Source organism: Taudactylus pleione, unplaced genomic scaffold (assembly GCF_031769625.1).
Source record: "Taudactylus pleione unplaced genomic scaffold, aTauple2 ptg000275l, whole genome shotgun sequence".
In the NCBI taxonomy this organism is placed as follows: Eukaryota; Metazoa; Chordata; class Amphibia; order Anura; family Myobatrachidae; genus Taudactylus; species Taudactylus pleione.
The window spans coordinates 3,236,743-3,257,435 of NW_028284677.1; the positions used below are offsets into that span (position 1 = coordinate 3,236,743).

General features: G+C 42.9%; 1 protein-coding gene across 2 annotated transcripts in view; it reads left to right on the top strand.

Moving 5' to 3' along the window:
- The window catches only part of FMN2 (formin 2), a 414,500-nt gene that overhangs the window by 43,311 nt on the left and 350,496 nt on the right, over nt 1-20,693 (top strand). For both annotated transcript variants that reach the window (XR_015880159.1, XM_088481581.1), the window contains exon 2: nt 6,958-7,121. Coding sequence is in view for 1 of the 2 variants with exons in the window: in XM_088481581.1 (XP_088337707.1) it covers nt 6,958-7,121 (164 nt within the window). In the remaining variant the exon portion in view is untranslated. The remainder of the gene's footprint in view (nt 1-6,957; nt 7,122-20,693) is intronic.

Sequence of the window (20,693 nt, forward strand, 5' to 3'; positions counted from 1 at the left end):
TTAAGAAACATTTTTATTTTCGTGTGCGTGTTAGCCAAACCTTTCATCGGCGTAGGTGCGCAGGGGTGCTGTGGTGCTGTCTGTCAAGGGGCTTCTGTCTCTTTCAGGGGTTCGCTCCCAATGTTCAATTTAAGAAACATTTTTATTTTTGTGTGCGTGTAAGCCACACCTTTCATCGGTGTAGGTGCACAGGGGTGCTGTGCTGCTGTCTGTCAAGGGCCTCTTTCAGGGGTTCATCCCAGTGTTCCAAAAAATATATATTTTTTTGTGTGTGGTTGTGTGCGTAGTGAGTATGGAGGACAGTCACATGACCAGAGAGCAGGATCCACATACCAGTTTTGTAGCTGCTGGCAGCAGTCATGATGACAATGCAAGGCCGCCAACGTCATCTATGAAGGCCGATGTACCAGGGCTTAAGTCAGGCCAAAAATTTAGGTTAAAAATCAACTTTTACCCTGTTAAAGCACAAAAAGTAAAGCTAAGTCAACTTTAGAGAAACAAAAAAATTGGCAATATGCCATTCACTACACAAAGTGGCAAGGAAAGGATAAGGCATGTATTTATGATGACTGATGGTTCTAATGATAATTTAAGCCCCTCTGCTTGTAGGAGAGGTACAAAAAAAAAATTGTTAAGACGAGTAAGACACTGGAACCAACTGTGTGCTCTGGAAACTCACAAATCCCAGAGGAGAGTCTAAGTGTGTCCACTGTTGCCATGTGTGAGCTTGACCTTGTTTCTAGTAATACTGTTGAGGATCCTCCTTTCATCATTTGTGTACTTTCTGATGTAGAAATTAAGGATGCTTCTGTGGAATTGCATGAGGAGGATGAGGAGGATATTTATCTAGTTGGCAATAACAACAAGGATGATGAGGATGTTGATGGCGAGGATGTTTGTGTAAAAACTGTAAATCAGGCAACAGTTGTTGTCCATGGAGGGAAAAATCCCATTGTTGCCATGCCTGGGCAAAGGACCAAAAAATCCACTACTCATGTGTGAAATTATTTCCACCCAAATCCGGACAACTTTTGCCAAGCCATTTGTGACTGTTGCCAAGTAACAGTGAGTAGAGGTAAGGGCCTTAACCATCTTGGAACCTCCGCCCTGTTACGTCACTTGCAGCACATTCATCAAATCAGAAAGGGTATTGAAACTTTGGGGACAAAAAAACCAAACAACAATCAGTCCAGTGTCACCAAGCTGCTCCCTACTGTCTGGATCCAAGCACCTGCAATATCCACCACCAACACCTGCATCATCATCATCAACATCCTCATTCGTGATCGGAAGTAGTCCTGCATCCAATATCATAAGGACTGACTCCTCTCCTATCGGTTGTTCCTCAGAAGGATCCTTGAGTGTTACGCCTGGTGCTGCTGCTGCTGTTGCTATAAGTGGATCTTCATCCCAGAAACGGGACCAGGAAGAGACTACTTTTAGTACTTCAGGAAGTTCAACCAAACAATTGACTGTCATACAGTCCTTTGCATTGGCGAACAAGTATGACAGCAAACACCCAGCTACACAGCGGATTACTGATGCCATAACAGCTATGCTGGTATTAGATGTGCCTCCAGTGTCCGCCGTTAATGCAGTGGGTTTTACCCAGTTAATGGAAGTCTTGTGTCCCTGCTACAATGTGCCTTCTAGATTCCACTTCTCTAGAATAGCAATTCCCATTCTGCACAAGGGCATTAAAAAAAAAACTTATTAATATCCTACGAATTGCCATTGTGCCCACTGTCCACTTAACCACAGATATGTGGACAAGTGGGACAGGGCAAACTAAAGATTACATGACTGTGACAGCCCACTGGGTAGGTGTATTGCCTCCAAACAATTGTATTGTGTATTGTGCAAACAGCAGCAGCAGCTAAAAAATGCCAGCTCATTCAGAGGCAGGCTACTCTGTGTATCACCGGTTTCAGTAAGAGGCATACCACTGAGAACCTCTTAGAGAAACTCAGGGAAATCATTGCAAAATGGCTTACCCCACTTGGACTCTCCTTGGGATTTGTGATTTCTGACAATGCCGCGAATATTGTGCGAGCATTACATGTAGGCAAATTCGATCACATCCAATGTTTTGCTCACACAATTAATCTAGTGGACATGCAGGAGATGTTCTCTTCTTGGCATTTTCAACATTCAGCAACTGTGTGTTGAAGATTGCAACACTAGCAAGAACTGTTGAATTTGCCCTGCCATCAGCTGAAGCAAGAGGTAGTAACTAGGTGGAATTCTACCCTCTATATGCTTCAGCGGATGGAGGAGCAGAAAAAGGCCATCCAAGGCTACACTACGGCCTTTGACATAGGCAGAGGAGCCGGAATGCACCTTAGTCAAGCGCAGTGGAGAATAATTTCCATGTTGCGCAAGGTTTTCAAACCCTTTGAACTTGCCAAACGTGAAATTAGTTCAGACACTGCCAGCTTAAGTCAGGTCCTCCCCTAATCAGACTTTTGCAAAAGCAGCTGGAGAAACTGAAGGTGGAGCTGAAATGGAGTGATTCCACTAAGTATGTGGGACTTGTAGATCAAGCCCTTCATTCGCTTTGATAGGATCCAAGTGTCATTGATCTCTTGAAATCAGATCTCTATATTTTGGCTGCACCAACTATCATATCTTCAGCCAGTGGCAGCACCAACTATCATATCTTCAGCCAGTGGCTGCACCAATTTATAAGTCTTCAGCCAGGGGCTGCACCAATTATCAAATCTTCAGTCAGTGGCTGCACCAATTATCAATTTTTCAGCCATTAGCTGCACAAATTATCAATTCTTCAGCCAGGGGCTGCACCAATTATCAATTCTGCAAACAGGGGCTGCACCAATAATCAATTCTTCAGCCAGGGGCTGCACCAATTATCAATGCAGCCAGTGGCTATGCCAACTATCAATTCTTCAGCCAGTGGCTGCACCAATTATCAAGTATCAACTTTTCTTCAGCCAATGTCTGCAACAACTATCAATTCTTCAGCCAGTGTCTGCACAAATTATCATGTATCAACTCTTTTTATCAATTCTTCAATCCTCAAGGGGTACCCCAACCATCATATTTGCACAGTCCTCAACTCTATTTATCAATCAGTTTTGAGCCAGCTAGCTGGATGCAACCTTTTGGCCCTCTAACTAGATGAAAAAAAATCAATATTGTGAGGTGGTCAACATTGACTGGAAACAAGTGGAAATAAATGTTATTTAGGTTACACTGCACAACAATGAAAATGTTTCCGATGTGAAAATAGTTACTCCTAATTGATTTCTGCATGCAAAGAATGAATATGACATTTAAAACTCTCAGTTAAGCTCTGAGTTCCGAGATATAGCTAATTTACAACGATGTAGGGGTATTCCTAGTGAAGAAGGCAGAATTGAGAGAATCTTACCAGCAATCTGCGTTCCGCGCAGAGGGGGCAGGGCCTATTGACCCAATTAAATGAATCAGTTATTTGTCCCCTCCCCTATTCAAATATATGCAATTCACGTGATTACCCACACAAGGTAACTGTGTAAGCATAGTGAGCGATTCCACCAAGACATTTCAGCAATGGAACAAAGATATCAGGGTAGGTGAATAACTACTATTGGACAGTGACAAGAGATGCCCCAGAAGAGGAGTACAAGCGACAAGCAAAGAGAAAGCACCCCCATGAATAGGCCACTATATTAGATAGTACTTTCGTATGCTGTATGTTTGTTTCGTTTGTGTTCTTATTTGTGATTGATTGAATTAAAACAACTGTTATTTATTTTCTATCAAGAAAATATCAGATTATTTTAAAATAGCTTTTCACTATGACTATATTACTAATGTACATACAGTATAGTGCAAGTAGTGTAGCTCAAAAAATAGAGCTAGTAAAAAACATTCTGAAATCATTTTAGTTTTTCTTGGCCTCAAATTAGTAATGTATGACTCTTTTTAGAAAGGAAACAAATTAAAAGTATTAATTTGTTGTACAGTGTTATTAATACTGTAGGAACAAAACAAGGCCCATTTTATGTGATTTTTAGCTGTTTTTATGATTTTTTAAGAAAAATCCAGATCCAAAACCGAAAAACAAAACACGGAGGTGAGGTTTTGACAAAACCAAACCAGATCCCAAACCAGGGGAGATCTAGATCCAAAATCAAAACATGTGGGTGAATCACCATCTCTAGTTTAAAACCATATAATTGATTGTCATTTGTTCCCATTCATTACCAGATTTTCATTCCAACCAGCCAGATTGGACAGATATCTTACAGATAATTGTATAGTGTATGCCCAGCATTAGGGGTATATGGCAAAAAACAGTTAACAAATTTACCAATAAGACTCTTCATGTAGTTATAAATATGCCACATATCAAATATGTCTGTTAGGGTCCTATTCATTATAAAATGCATTAAAGTAAAACCTGAAATTTGCATTCCTTATCAATGCATATTGCAGAGATTCTCAATGCTTATTTCAGGGCTATTTAGTTACTATGGGACACATGCAGGAGAGGATTGGGAATTTAAAGTGGCCCTGGAAAATTATCCTAAAGTGGCCCTATGTGCGCGTGCTGAATGTACGTGCCTGAAAAGGGACATGGTTTTGTGACAAGGGGCATGGCTTTGTGCTTGAGAGCCATTCTCTTCCCCATTTTGCCATGCTGGGGGCATGCCCGCCACACCAATAGCTGATGGGCATGCCTCCAGTCCCTGAGTGAGCATGTGAATGAGTATTTTCTTACATATATGATATCTCTGCAATGAGGAACTTCTGAAGAAATTGACCCTCCCTGGACAGGCAGCGTCTTGAGTCGATATTCACTACTCATGCAGGAGATCACATGGTCTGGAAGCCGCCTGTTTATGTATCAACTAAGCCAATGTCAGCAACATCTAGTGGCTATAAAGTCAATGTTCAATTAAGGAAGAGAGGGCTACCATGAGATGCTGGAGGACTGGAAGATAAGTATGGAGAGAGAGAGAGAGGGAGAAGAGAGAGAGAGACACGGTGGGATGTTTGAACCAAAAGCTTCCAGTAGGTCAGTGCTTTTAGACCTGTCCTAGACTCAGCATCAGCTTTTGCTTATGTATTTCAGTGGATTGAGGTAGGCTGTGTAATTACACATTCTGAGGCTACATGCTCAGATAGGGTGTGACGCAAGGAGTATTATTTAGAATTGGCATCAGGGCCGCTATCAGAGTGGACTGCTGGGACTGGAGTCCTGGGCCCAGACAGAAAGGAGAGCCCAAACCTGGCTCTAACCACACAGGGCCACCGGGAGTTTGAGACAGTTCCTGGAGCTCCCCTCAGTGGCTTGGCAGGCCCACACCCCCAGTCTCCCCAATGTCAGGCCAATTCTAGAGGGGAATAAAAATTTTTTTAATGCAGCTCTGAGAGGAGCCTGGAGATGAAGAGGAGCAGCTGCCAGCTAGAAGGCAGAATAAGGTAAGTGATTGATGTTGGGGCTGGCTAGAGACACATACACTGGGGCAGGTTTGAAACATATTAGGGGGGCTGGCTGGACAGGCAGAAAAGGGCTGGCTGGAGACACTGCAGGGCTGGAGCTGCAGAAACACGGGGGGACCCTGAAAATTCTGATGGCAGCCCTGATTAGCACCAGTCCCCAGGATTACTTTTAGCAACTCCTAGGGGCATATTCAATTGGGGGTGAGAAAAGCAAAAATCCCACACCTGCAAGGTTTTCCTGCAGGTGTGGGATTTTTGCTATTCAATTAGGTGCAGATTTTCTCTTTTTTGCGCGCTGGGAGGTTTTCATTCTCGCACCTCCAGAGCAAGTGTGATTTTTTTTTTTTTAAATCGTTAATTTTAGGAAAAATCAGTGGGGCTTGCTCTGGCACCCCGGCGGTACCCCCCCCCCCCCGAAGACTAATTAAGCAATTGGACGTTTCCTAATAGCTTAATTAGTCCTTAATTACTTACCTTCTGCAGCGCTGTCTTCTTCATCCCGAGTCGGAAGCCAGGTCTTCTGCAGCAGGTTGAGTATGTCAGTGTGTGCGAGTGTTTGTAAGTGTGTATGAGAGTGTGTGTGCATGAGTGTGTGTGTGACCACCGGTGTATGTGTACCCCCATAAGTTCAGTGTGGTCCCCCAGAATGGGGGCTGGGAGAACTACATCTCCCAGCAGCCCTTGCCCCTCCTAGCAGCCCCCAGGACTCCCAGCAGCCCCCTCTCCAGTGAGAAGATAGAAGGAGACCTTCGGGAGCCGCAGAGACCACTGGGGACCCCCGGTCAGGTAAGTGCAGAATTTATTTTTTTTACACGACCACTTTTATTTTATTGGATACCACAGGTATCGGGAGTGCGCATACTCCCGGTAATCCTGAATTGGGCACGAGGGGCGCAAGGTTTTTTCCTCGCTAAACCTCGTGCCCAATCGAATATGCCCCAAAGTGTACTAAGAGATACCTGAGACACTGATCTCAGAGCCAATGTACTAAAAGATAGCTACTGGTATCACAGGGTATCTCTCAAGGGCAAAACGGGGAAAGCCCCAGCCAGTGCATGAGCTATTTACACTCTAAAAAAGTGAATGCACACACTGAAGACACAATACAATTAAACTATACAGTAAATGTATCACTATACAGTAAAAACAAACATAAATTTAGTTATGTGGTATCTGCATTGTGCAGTTGTGTGTACTGTAGTTGACATGCATACTTAAATAGTGTGAATATATACTGTATGTAATAAAAATAATATTGTATGTAATGAAGATAAAACATAGATATCTAGATCACCAGATTTTAAAATGTGGATCTTTGGGAATAATTATATAGTTAAGAAACTACAGTGCTGCATGGAATATACATTACTGGTTTATAGTGTAATTTTATTTTGTGGTGCATCTTATTTTAAGGAAAGCAATAAGGAAACTGTTGGTGATATATAAATAAATTATTACTGTGATTTTTTTACTGATTTATATGTTGTATTTATACATTCAATGCAGGACAAACTTTACTGGAAAAGTTGTTTAGTCAGCAAAGAAATGCACCAGAGGATGCTGAAAAGCTCTGCTCGGAATTCCTTGCTATGGGCTTGCTGCTGCCTTTTAGCGACTGCTTTCGTGAACAATGCAGCAAAAGTGCAGAACAGATTCCTACCACTGTCCATGTAAGTTATGAATGCTTTGCATTGTCTTGTAACTGTATTTGTTTATTCTGTAATGGACATTTTTTCTTATAGGGGTGTGAGGCGATTTTAATACCTAAATATCTGTGGGAAACAGATTGCCAAACAAAGTGTTATTTGGATTTATAGAACAGGTAAATGGTCAATCCCAGAACCTATGTTTTGAAGGTGCTTAACTTATAGTAGGAAACTTCTCTGTAACCTGCCAGGATCTCAGGACTAGTTATCGTCTGCAAAGAGGCAGATTTTATGCTGTTAGCCCTAATATTTTGGTCTGTGATTTAAGAATCAACCTTATTGCTGAATCTAGTGACTTTATGGCAAATGTAACAATTAAAAAGGAGACTTGGCATCATGCTTTCCAACTCTCATTAAGGGGTAAACTTACTAAGATTTGTATAGATTCCGATTTGTCCGTTTTTCAATTCGGATAGGATCGATCAAAAACGGACGTTTATTTCACTTAAAAAATCAGGAATTTACCAAGCTCCCGATTTTGACAGGATCGTTTTGATTGATGGTGTATTTGATCGATCCTTTTCATGTTGAAGCCCTGAGTTCCCTGCCCGACTTTCTCTCCCAAACAAGCAGCCTGCACAAATCAGTGAAATATGTGCATGCTGCTGGTTGTTTTATTTTTATTTTAAGGGTTAAGTTAAAATAAAAAAATTGACGTGGAGTTCCCCCCCAAAAGCCTGGTCAGCCAGTCCTGGTTCCTAATATTACAGGGAACAAAATGAGTAGGGTTCCACTGTAATCTAAGAACCAGCACCTGCAGGGCCAGTGCTGGTTTTAAATATAGGGGGAAAAAAATGTGTAGGGGTCCCCTGTACCGGACCCAAACCAACCGGGGTGTAATGCCACAGCCAGGAGACCCTATTACCGGGTTTCCATGGCCAAAGAATTCTCATCCCAAGCCGGTCAGGCCAAGCCGGGGATCTCAGGGGAGATGGGGATCCCCCAAAACAGGGTTACCCCCTCTCCCGAAACCCCAGGCTTGGTCTGGAGCCTGGGGCTCTTCCCCGCACCCCTGGAGCGGTGGGTACGGGGGTAATAAAGTGTTAAATAGGATTAAACTATTGTATTTTACAGCGGAACTACACATGCCAGCATGCCTGCCATTTGGCACTAGTGGAACTACAAGTGCCAGCATGCGGCTGGCACCCGTACTCCCACTGTAAAATAAATAGTTAAAAACGGTCACAACACACACTCCGTAGATAGTATAAATTTATTGCACCCCTACCTCAATCACACATACTTACCTGCTGCCAGATGGTCGTGTCTACTTCTCCCATGGAAGTACCTGCAAAAAAGATCCTATACTCACCTCCATCCTGGCGCCGCTCTCTATAGCATCCACAAACTTTGCAAAACAAAAAAACAAGGATAGAGGTGAGTATATGAACTTTTTTGTAGGTACACCCATTGGATTCTACGGGGACAAGGGGACAGAACATCTGGCAGTAGGTAAGTATGTGTGAGTGAGTTAAGTGTGTAATAAATGTATACTATCTATGGTGTGTGTGTGTTGTGTCTTTTTATAACTATTTATTTTACATTGGGGGTACGGGTGCCGGCCACCTGCTGGCACTTGTAGTTCCACAAGTGCCAAAGGGCAGGCATGCTGGCACCTGTAATTCCACTGTAAAATACAATAGTTTAATACTATTTAACACTTTATTACCCCCCCATACCCACTGCTCCAGGGGTGTGGGGAAGAGCCCCGGGCTTCAGACCAAGCCTGGTGTTTTGAGAGAAGGGGGACCCCTTTTTTGGGTAAGTAAATTTAATTACTTTCTATTTGCCATGCAATGGCTGTCACCTAATGCTGTCACCCTCTCCCTGTCACCTAATGCTGTCACCCTCTCCCTGTCACCTAATGCTATCACCCTCTCCCTGTCGTCACCCTCTCCCTGTCACCTAATGCTGTCACCCTCTCCCTGTCACCTAATGCTATCACCCTTTCCCTGTCACCTAATGCTATCACCCTCTCCCTGTCACCTAATGCTGTCACCCTGGGGGCACTGCATATGGGGGGAACCTCCACTGGGGGCACAACAATGGGGGGACTACTACAAGGAGGGACTACTACAAGAGGGGGGACTACTACTAGGGCCACTACAAGGGGGGCCACTACTGGGGGCACTATATAAAGGGCAATACTGGGGGTACTGCATGGGGGGGAACTACAACTGGGGCCACTGTTTAAAGGGCACTGTATAAGGGGTACCACTATTGGGGGCACTGCATGGGGGGTACTACTGGGGGCACTATATAAGGGACACTGCATAGGGGGGACCACTACCGGGGGCACTGTAAAAGGGGCACTGCATAGGGGGGCACCAAAAAATATACTCGCTTACCAAAAAATTTGGGCTAGGGCCGGCCCTGATTACACCCCGGACGGTTTGGGTCCGGTGCTGGTTTCAAATATAGGGGGACCCCTACACATTTCCCCCCCTAAATTTAAAACCAGCACTGGCCCTTCAGCCAGGTGCTGGCTCTTAAATTACAGTGGAACCCTACTCAATTGTTTCCCATAATTTTAGGAACCAGGACTGGCTGACCAGTTCGGGGCTGGTTAGGCTTTTAGAGGGGGACCCCACGTCAATTTTTACTAAAAAATGAATTTTAAAAACACACTATTCACACTGATTTGTGTATGTGTGATGGCAACTCACAGCTCAGGAGGTGGTGCATTTGAAACTTCTATTGACTCCGATTTGGATGTAAAAATGGCCGAATATAGCAAAATGAATAATGGTAAATTCCCGATTTAGGCAGAAATGAATGAAAAGTACTTCAGATTTGAGCCGATGGTGAATTCATTTCTAGAAGACAAATTAAAATCTGAACTCCAAAGATGGTGGAAAATGCTGCTCAGTAAAAAATGTGATCCCCACCACATGCAAATAAACCATAAGGTGGCCACACACATAGCGATGTGCTCAAGATGAACCGATGTGTACGATTTCCCTTGAAACTCTGCCCAGCAGCTCTGCAAACTGTCTCCACATGATCTGCACACAATTTGGTATCCAATCTTCAAACGATCTCTCCTGCATCCAGACTTTCACAGTGCATCGTATCCTAGATTGTCAGATCTGCCCTACTGAACGGCAGATCTGAAGATGCAATTTGCGACCAGCGGGGACGTGCATCACATCGTGATCGTGAGTGAAATCACGATTTACTCTCAATTTGGCCATATTTTACACGATCTGTCGTTCCAATGTGTCGGAATCGGCCAGATCGGGTAACATATCGCCATGTGTGTGGCCAGCATTAGACAAAAAAAATATATATACCAAGCGCAAACTCCTAGGGTAACAGTCGTAATATAAATGTCTGAAAACTTGAAGTGATTATAAAGCAGTCCATAAAAGTCCTGAAAAAGAGTTCTCCCTTCAATGCCAATCATCCTTGACTTGTTCATCAAAGAGAAGAAAGAGAATAGGCCATTCAGTAGATGTAGGTAGCTTAAATGGAATTGTAATATTCCTACTGACATCTAGGATTAAGGTGTCCGTTGCTGCACTTGGTAACAGGCATAATCCAAAGAGCAAATGATCAACACAGAACTCCTACCTAGGAGAACGCATCAGATCTGAAAAGGCACTCGAGGGGAGACAGATACCTTAATCCTAGATTTACACAAATAGAGCAGATATTTTTCAAAAGTATCAGACCTATAGATACAATAATTTATATATATATATTTTATATATATATGTATGTATAATAAAAAATTTAAATATTAAGAATAGATATAAGAGTCTTTGTGTTACTCAGTTCAGTATCACATATAGGACCTCATTCAGAGTCGGTCGTTGCGGCCGCATGGTCGTAAGGTAAAAGGGGCCGGATATGCAAATGAAGCGCTCGCAAGTTGCGTCGTTAAGATGGGATCGTTAGCTGGACGAGCGAGGGGAGGATGCAGCCGTAAGACTAAAAATACGCCCCCTTCTCGTTCCCATTACACGTCATCTCCGGGCATATAAGGATTAATCGAGACCATCGGGAACCAGCGGAGCTGGTCGTAGACCTTAAGGTTGACCATACCCTCTCTTAAGCACTACGATCAAGTCAGTGTAAAAACCTCCCATGTCACATGTGCCATGACACTACTTAGTTAATTATGCACTCCCATAAAACGCCGTTTGCATAGTCAGGCACGCCTGCGTTCGGATCTCCACTCACAAGCACCTTCCCCTGTTACCACCCACAAACGCCTCATCCTGTCACTCAAACTAATGACCTGGCCAAGTTGAAGGAGAGAGCAATTTCTGATCGTAATAGCTAGTTTGCGCACGCGCATTGCGAATTTTACGCATGCGCAGTTTAGCGAACATCGTTGGCGTACGACCGTGCGGCCGCAACGACCGACTCTGAATGAGGTCCATAGTGTGTATGTACTTAATTTGGATCAGAGTGTGGTCTGAAAATAATCTTATCAATAGACAACGTCATCATATTTATGACATATCGGCCCTCATTCAGAGCCGCCCGCAAAAAGCGAGCGCTAGCTCTAAATGAGGGTGGATACTTTTATTTTAAAGCCAGCCTCCTGGCCGCTCGCTAAGCTGTGGGTAACAGGGTGATGGTTTGACCATCGCGACCATCACGGCTTGCGACGAGACCCTTGTGGTAGGGTCTCGTCTGCTGCAAGCCCCAGTGAGCTTTCGGCTCTAATAGAGCAGGAAGCTCACTACTGACATCACTCGTGATGTCAGTAGGGCCGCCCCCAAATGGCAGGCGTTCCTTCGGGAATGTCTCCATTTGGCCAGCCACCCCCCCTCCCCGCCTACAAAACGGGGCTACAACATCGACAGCTGCCCCGTTTGTAGCGAGCCCCGGAGAGAGAATTTCTCTCTCGCTCCGGGGCTTGCGCACACGCAGTGCACCCGCGGCACGTGCGCAATCCCCCACCATCAACCCGCTTGTGAGCGCATAGCGCTTGCGAGCAGGTCTGAATGAGGGCCATAGTTTTAAGATGAATATAGATGTACAAAGAGAATATAGACCTACAAGGCGGTTTGTACATGAGTGAATACCCTGATATTAAAATAATGGTCATTTTTCTAATGTATGCGTATATTAATTTACAAACACTCAGTAGTGTGTAGAGGACAACTAGAAATATAACTATTATTCCTGACAACTAAAATCATATGAATATATAATATATAACCACAAACTACCAACCTATTGCTGCTCAAATACTTCATCTCTCATTATGATGATTTTTCAGAGTTAGTTCGATATGTAAACATGTAAATACAGTATATCTAGTATAATTACTCCCTTCTAAATGTATAATGAACAGGTGTTTATTCCTGGCAACGAAGTGGGATCACTACTCCTGTCTGAAAAAAACTCTTCATTTCTAGTACCCATGTATCGAAAGAGGGTTATCACAGTCAGACCTAATACTTCCAAATTAATCATTGCAATAACTGCACTTCAGTTTAAGAAAGAAAAAGTAGGAAGAAAAAACATGGAAAAAAATAATAATAATAAAAAAATATATATTTTATATATATATATATATATATATATATATATATATATATATATATATGTAAATATATATATAAAATACGGAAAAAAATAAATATATTTGGAGTCATTTTACAAACACTTATTCCTATATAGCTGCATCCATCTCCATACAGGTATACTATTGGGAGAGATATTATTAAAAATCCAATTCAGTGGTCTCATTCAATCCATCTGGGAGCAGTGTATGACCTGTATAACCTTTTATAACGATCTCCTCCCCTTTGGGTTATAGGTACTTGTTCTATTAATACTGCTCTGAGTGGCTCTAGATTAGCCTCATGTTCCTGTACAAAATGTCGGGCTATACTATGTTTTGTCATGCAATTGATGATATTCCATCTACGTTCCAAAAAATGGGACTTGAATTTCCTAGTGGTGCGACCCAAGTATTGTTTGGTACAAGAGCATGACAAAACATAGATTACATAATCCGTCTCACAATTTACGAACAAACCAATTGAAAATGACTGTCCTGTAATAATACATATATTGATTCACAACAGATTTGTCCTTCCATGTCTATCTTCTGTGCGTTATGAGTCGCGTCATACAAGGTGCTTAATAGCCACTGCTGGCTCTGGGCATCTTTTTTGCCGCAAATGTGTCTTATTCGCAGTGCAAGGCGAATAAGACAAACAAGCAGACTTTGCTGATTAAAATTATATGTTGCACCCCCTGCGACCCCTTAGTCCTATTGCAGGCCAAAACAAATGTTCTCTATAAACATTTCTAAAACCTGCATCTGACAAATGTACTTCGTCCTGCCTAAAGAAGCCTACCTACCCAAACCTTAAGCCTTGACCACCTCACCCACTTGCTACCACAAAAAAGGATATGGCCTTATATACCTTCCTTCTGATTCTCTCTAACGCTGCCCCAACTTGAGCCCTGGGGACGATTTCAGACCACCCGATTAGCACCCTAGGGCAATGTGCCCATAACAACTGCAGATCTGCTTTTATTGCCCTAATTAGCTCGATACCTAAATCATTACCTAGGTGTATCCCACATGGTCTGGCATGACCCATGACTGCTCTGCCTTAAGTAGCAGCCTTTGCAGATTATCCCACCTCATCCCCCTGATCCCAAATGCTGCTACCTGTGCCCCCCTATAGCTGTGCAACTTTTCTTTCTGCTTGATGCCTGCTGGCCCAGTAAATATAAGAGTGACTCACAAGCTACACCTCACATGCTCTTGTGAGCAAACCTGTAATGAAGAGTTCAGTATGTTAGTAACACTTGCAAAACACCACTGGATAGACCAATGCTCCTTGGGGTGTGTGTTTTTGGGCAACCCATATGACGGTGAAAACCACAAAACCTTATCTTTGAGGGCAAAACTGGAAAGCACTTCATTCCCCCAAAGCAGCGGGCGAGCTTAAGACCTTGGGTTTCAGAAAAGACATACCATAAGCACCTTTAAAAATTAAATTTATCTCTGCGCAGATTAACCTTATAAGCCCCTTACTTCCTATGACCCACCCTTTTAATGACTCTGATAAATGCTCCGGTCATTGCCACGTAGGTTGCTGATCCTATTCTAAACTAATAGGTGCCATAGTCGGCTTCTGTCAAACTTAACACCCCTATCTAAACTGGAATTTAGTCAGTGAGGACCCGTTACTTGCCCTTGCCTGCTAAGAATTCCTGCCACTTGTTATAAGCTGCTTCATACGTCCTAAGTGTATCGGGAGTTAACGCCTTCCTTGCAAGTTCTGTTGGGCCGGAATGATAATCTGCCAGATACAAGTGGGACACAGTAAACCACATACGCTGGGCCCTGGCATGAGTGCTCTAAACCAATCCCATTGAAACCTAGATAATGCATCAGAAATGTCGTTCCTCTCCCGAGGCAAATGAAATAGGTATTGCCTTGCATGCACCACATTACCAGGTGCCTTAACAGTTTCAAAGCGCGAGGAGATTGCTGACTGCCTGAATGACTCCCAAGTAATTGCACCAAAATATCATGCCCATGTTCGCAAACCTATCTTCCCACAACTCTATAGCCACAAATGTTGGAAAAAGCTCATGGCAGCCATGGCCAGCATTGAAAAATGCACCAAAACCGTCTGATCCCAAGCATCGGTATAGGGCAACCATATTCACTTGCCATTGAAGTCGCTTAGGAATTGCAAACATACTCACATGTCAACCCCAATCACGTATGTATCTCTATTCCTAGAAAGGTTAGCTTTGTAGTGGGTCCTTCCTTCTTATCTGCCACTTTTGGCACTCTGAAAACCTGAAACAATGCTAGTACTGAAGGTCCCTGCATACCTGGCTATCTTCGGGGCCTACCAGCAGAAAGTTTTCCAAATAATGAGCGACACCCACTTGGCCCGTGCCGACTTGTATGCACCATTCTAGAACGGAACTGAAATGCTCAAAATAAGTGCAGGGGATTGGTAGGCATTTGTCTATTACCTTAGCTCTCACCACCAGAAAACTCTAATGCCAACTTCAAATTTCTTCTGACCACAACAGATACAGGACGACACAATGGTAGACTAAAACCACTTCTTAAACCTTCTAACAAAAATGCCACCTCCCCTCTGTGGAGATAGTGACCAAGCCAATCGAACTAGAACTTTGTTTTTGACTGGAGATATTGCCTTGTCTAGCACGTCCGTTGGTGCCCCCTTGCACTGCTAACTACCCTATGTATCGTTTACAGTCTTTGACTGGGTGGGTCAATTTACAGCGCATACAAGGGTGTCAGTAATGACACCCTGGCCCCATAGTGTACTGCGCGTTGTTGATTGTGTAATATTTTTCCCTATATGCAGAATTGAAACCTGGCTTTGGGAGAATTAGCTTGCCCTGCTTGGTTTGTAATTTCTAACCATATTTAAAAAATTTTACTCCAGAGTTAAAACTCTAAGACTCTCTTGCTTTCTCTGGAAATTCTAATCATACTGCCTCCATACTAACCCTTTAGCTGTTATGTACATACTATTTACTATGTGCATGTATCGGAGGACGTTCATAAATTCAATTGGCCTGCACTCTACGTAGAAAGCTGCAAACACATTCATACCTGGAGCTCAATTAGCGTTGCCCCACCGAGCTTTCTCGGCGGCTGGTCCTGCTGCCTTAGTTGCATCCAGTGAAAGCTTAGCCTCCTTTTTCATGGCAAAAACATCTACAAAGTGCCCTTTCTAAATTCTCTCACTTTAGACCTAACCCCTATCAATATGGAGGTGTTGGCGCAGTGGCTTGCATCTCTGCTACCTTTGCTCTGCTCCCTCCCCCATGGGTGCTGCACTAGTCTCTTTATGGCTTCTCTGCCTGCCACTAGATTTATGAGCTAGATATTTCATTATCATTATTTCAAGTTACGGGGCCTATCAGATGAGCTAGACGAGTGTCAAGGCTGGGAATTTTGGATTGCCCAGGAGAGAGCCTGATACCTGCTTACAGGTGGTACAGGAGGTTTGGAGTAGAGATGGTTATATATAACTCTGCCTCATAAATGTAATAATAATAGTATGTAGGCAGCAGAAAAGTATACTAAGAAAGTGCATGGAGTAAACACTAGGTTAGTACTATAGTAACACCGGAGTTGAACTGGCACTAGACAGTACATGCAATGAAGCTGGATTAGGACCAGACTTGAGTATACACAGGGACCGGACTTGGAGCACAGACTGGAGCCATAGTGAGACCAGACTTGAGTGGATACACTGGAGCTGGAAAGAGACCGGACTTTGAGTACAGACTGCAGTCAGATTGGGACCAGACTTTAGAGTATACAAAGGAGCTGGAGTGTAATCGGACTGGGGTATACACTAAAACTGGAATAGGACCAAACTTGGAGCACAGACTGGAGCCGGAGTGGGCAGACATAGAGTATACACTGGAACCGAGTGAGCGGACATAGAGTATACACTGGAACCAAAGTAGGACCAGACTTGAAGTACAGGTTGGAACCAGAGTGGGACCGAATATTCACTGGACCCGAAGTAGGACTGAACTTGGAGCACAAACTGGAGCCAGAGTGGGACCGGGCTAGGAATACACACTAGAGCTGGAGTCTGCAATGAGTCTAAGACAACAAGCCAGGAGGAGAGCCTAGGACATGTATTAGCGATGAAGCTGAGACATAGAGTACTGTCAGGGCAGGATACTTATACCCTGAGTCTCGCAGAGATTGACTGATGTGGTCAGGTGGACACCGGCCTGGCTGTCACTGGAGACTACTGGTCAGCTGACCTGGACCAATATTGTGGCACCCAGTGACTGGAGGCAGAGGTGATACCACCACCACCACACTGGGAATCTGTCAGCTGGCTCCTGAGACCACTACCATGCCGAGGATCTATCAACATTGCACTCTGAAAGCCCCAGGCTGGGCCTCTCACCAAGACCGAGCAACATGACCCCGAGGGTAAGGATGGTTCCTGACATTACTCCCTCCTCAAAGGATGGCCTCTGGATAGCCTTTGGGTTTAGAAGGATTCTTCTGGAAGGCTTTAACAAGCTGAGGATCGTGAAAATCCGTAGAATCAATCCAGGCTCTTTTTTCTGAGTCATAGCTCTTCCAGTCGATCAGATATTGCAGATGACTGAAACGATTATGGGAATCCAGAATTTGATCAATTTCAAACTCCACTCCTCTGCGATTCTTGCTTTTAGAAGTTTAAGGTGTTGATTACTGGAATCGATTCAGAACCAGTGGTCGAAGAAGAGATGTATGGAATGAGTTGGGTATCCTCAAATGTGATGGTAACACCAGTTTAAAGGGCAAAGGAGTCAATACACAAGAAATCGGAAATGTAATGAGAAGCAAACTTCATAGTAGGAACTGTAGGTAGAATATTTTGGGTAGAGAGCCAAACACGGTCTCCAGGTTTCAAGGAAGGAATAGCTGCCTTGTAGTTAATGGAACTTCTTGTAGTTAACAGAAACTTTCTTAAGAGAAGAATGTACATTATTCCAAATCCTGGCAAAAGATTGAAGAGTACTGGAAGCTGCCACAACTTGTCTCTAGGTCTTGGTTTACCCTCTCCGTTTGCCAAATAGTTTGGGGATGATACTAAGAAGAGAATTTTAACTTGACTTGAATTGCTGAACTTAATGCTCTTCAGAACCTTGCCACAAACTGTACACTTCTATCTGAGACTATTTTCCTTGGGAGACCATGAAAGATCTCACAAAGGAAAATGTATGCCAGTTGAGGTTCAGATGGAAGACCAGTCAGAGGTATAAAATGATCCACCACCACCCAGATCATATGACATCCTTTGGAGACAAGTAAATCTGTAACAAAGTCCATTGACAAATGGGTCCAACATTTATTTGGGATTGACAATGGCTGGAGAGGACCCAATGGTTTTTGATGTGGAGTTTTATGCTTGCTACATTTAATGCAAGAAGCAATGAAGTCCTGAACATCTTGTTTGTGTCACAACCCGGTCCTGTTTTCTGTGTCGCTGGGTCACTTACCACTTCTGCCATGCTGTGATCCAGTCTTATGGCAAGAAGCCAGCATCCTTTGTCCAATGTAAGATGCATAGGCTTCATTTTTCTCAGCCTGCTAGGCCGCAATCCACATCAGAGCCTAGCCTGGAGTACTACTGTGACATGTTCTGATCACCTGACCATGGTTTATCCAATCCTATGCCAAACTGAGTTTCCCTGAACCACCTTATTCTGCTCAGCCTCTCACAGCTAACCCAGGGGTATAAGTTCCATCCACTGGTTCTAGCAAATCGCCAGTACAATGTCTATGCTCAGTTTCTACTAAGTCTATGCTACACTGAGCTCCTCAACTACTTTCCTTAAAGTAGTAAGTCTCCTGAGCAGTGCAGTTCTGCTATCCTGCTGCACTGCTGCTATTTAACCCAGTCCTTACTGGGTGAAGCTACTCCTGAACTCTGTGGCTGATTTCCTAATTACAAATAAATAATATACTATTTAGTTTCAGAAATGGTAAAAAAAAGTTCTCAAGAAACCACCTATATAATATTAATAATCTTTATAAAAATGGAATATGTCAGTACATATAATCACACTTACACTTAGAAATAATCACATTTATCCAATATAGAAAGACTCAAATGTACTCCTGAGAATTGAAATATATAAAATATACTGCCTCTAATTAAATTAATTATTGGATCTTTGATGCATGGAGCAGTCTCTTGCCAAATTAATGACATATGGAAAATCCAATAGTAAATATTAAAAGCTTTTTTTCTGTATGATATAAGTGCGCCAGGGCCGGTTCTAGACATTGTGGAGCTCAGAGCAAAGTTCCCAGATGTGCTCTCCTCCCCCCAAAAAATAAAGAAATAACTTTTTTTAGATGGCGTTCCTCTGCATGCGTGCTTCCAGAGAGGGGGTGCACCCCCAGTTCATCACATTGTGGGGCGTGCCCAGCACTTATGAAGGTGCTGAGATTCCCCCAAGATCTCTCCCCTTGTGGCAAATAATTGCCATGTATAGTAATGTGCCTTACAGAGTATGTCTTACACAGTAATGCCCTTTATAACATTTTATGCCACATGCAGTAATGCCCTGTATAACACATTATGCCACACACAGTAATGGCCTTTACAACACATTATGCTGCACCCAGTAATGGCCTTTATAACACATTATGCCACACGCAGTAATGCCCTTTATTACACATTATGCGACACAGTAATGCCCTGTCTAACACATTATGCCCCATGCAGTAATGCCCTTTATTACACATTATGCCACACGCAGTAATGCCCTGTATAACACATTATGCCACACGCAGTAATGCCCCGTATAACACATGATGCCACACGCAGTAATGAACAAAAAAGAAAAAAGTAAAGTCTGAGGCACTGGAATGGATGACAATCAAGTATAACAATTAATTAATAATGATGTAGACTAGAAATGGAATTCTGAAAAATTCCATTTCTAGTCTAAAAAAATAAAGAAATAACTTTTTTTAGATGGCGTTCCTCTGCGTGCGTGCTTCCAGAGAGGGGGTGTGTCCTTGCGGAACACCCCCAGTTCATCACATTGTGGGGCGTGCCCAGCACTTACGAAGGTGCTGAGATTCCCCCAAGATCTCTCCCCTTGTGGCAAATAATTGCCATGTATAGTAATGTGCCTTACAGAGTATGTCTTACACAGTAATGCCCTTTATAACATTTTATGCCACATGCAGTAATGCCCTGTATAACACATGATGCCACACGCAGTAATGAACAAAAAAGAAAAAAGTAAAGTCTGAGGCGCTGGAATGGATGACAATCAAGTATAACAATTAATTAATAATGATGTAGACTAGAAATGGAATTCTGAAAAAAAAAATTTTCCTCTCTGTAGTTGATTGTTAATATATATAGATATACTAATAATGAGCAGCAGTTAAACCAATGGTGGCAAACCAATGAGCATGCAAAGAGAACAGAAAAAATGGTAACCGCGCTCTAGTATTACAATTCAGCAGCACTGTGTGAAAATTGATATTAATGGATTTAATACAAATATATAGACATATAAAAATATAAAAAAACATATATTTCCACAATTAATGTACTCAATATCACAGTAAAAAATGGTATAATCAAATTCCCATCTAATTAGGTGATGTCAGCTGGTTGCTAAATATTCTTTATGTTGGGATCATAAATAAGAGTTCTCATGGGATAGATTCTGGTGTTGTTAATATTATAAAATCATACGCATTGATATCCACAGTCTCTTGAATATTCCTAACCAATTAGCCGCGTCCGGCTAAGTAGATTGGATTATAGGCGGTTCACCAATGGATGTATGAGAATAACAATCCCCCAGAGAAAGTTTATATGTTGCCAGTATCCACTTTGTTCACTATATTGTTAAATGAAGCAAGCAAAAAAATGTGTATCACGTTCAATACTGCTTTCACTGGTTTTATCTGTGTGTGCACAACACATTCAATTAGGCTCTGTCCTCTTTTGTGGGGATATAGTGTCACTCACCGGGTTCTTGTGTATCAAGCCAGAGAGGATGGACAGG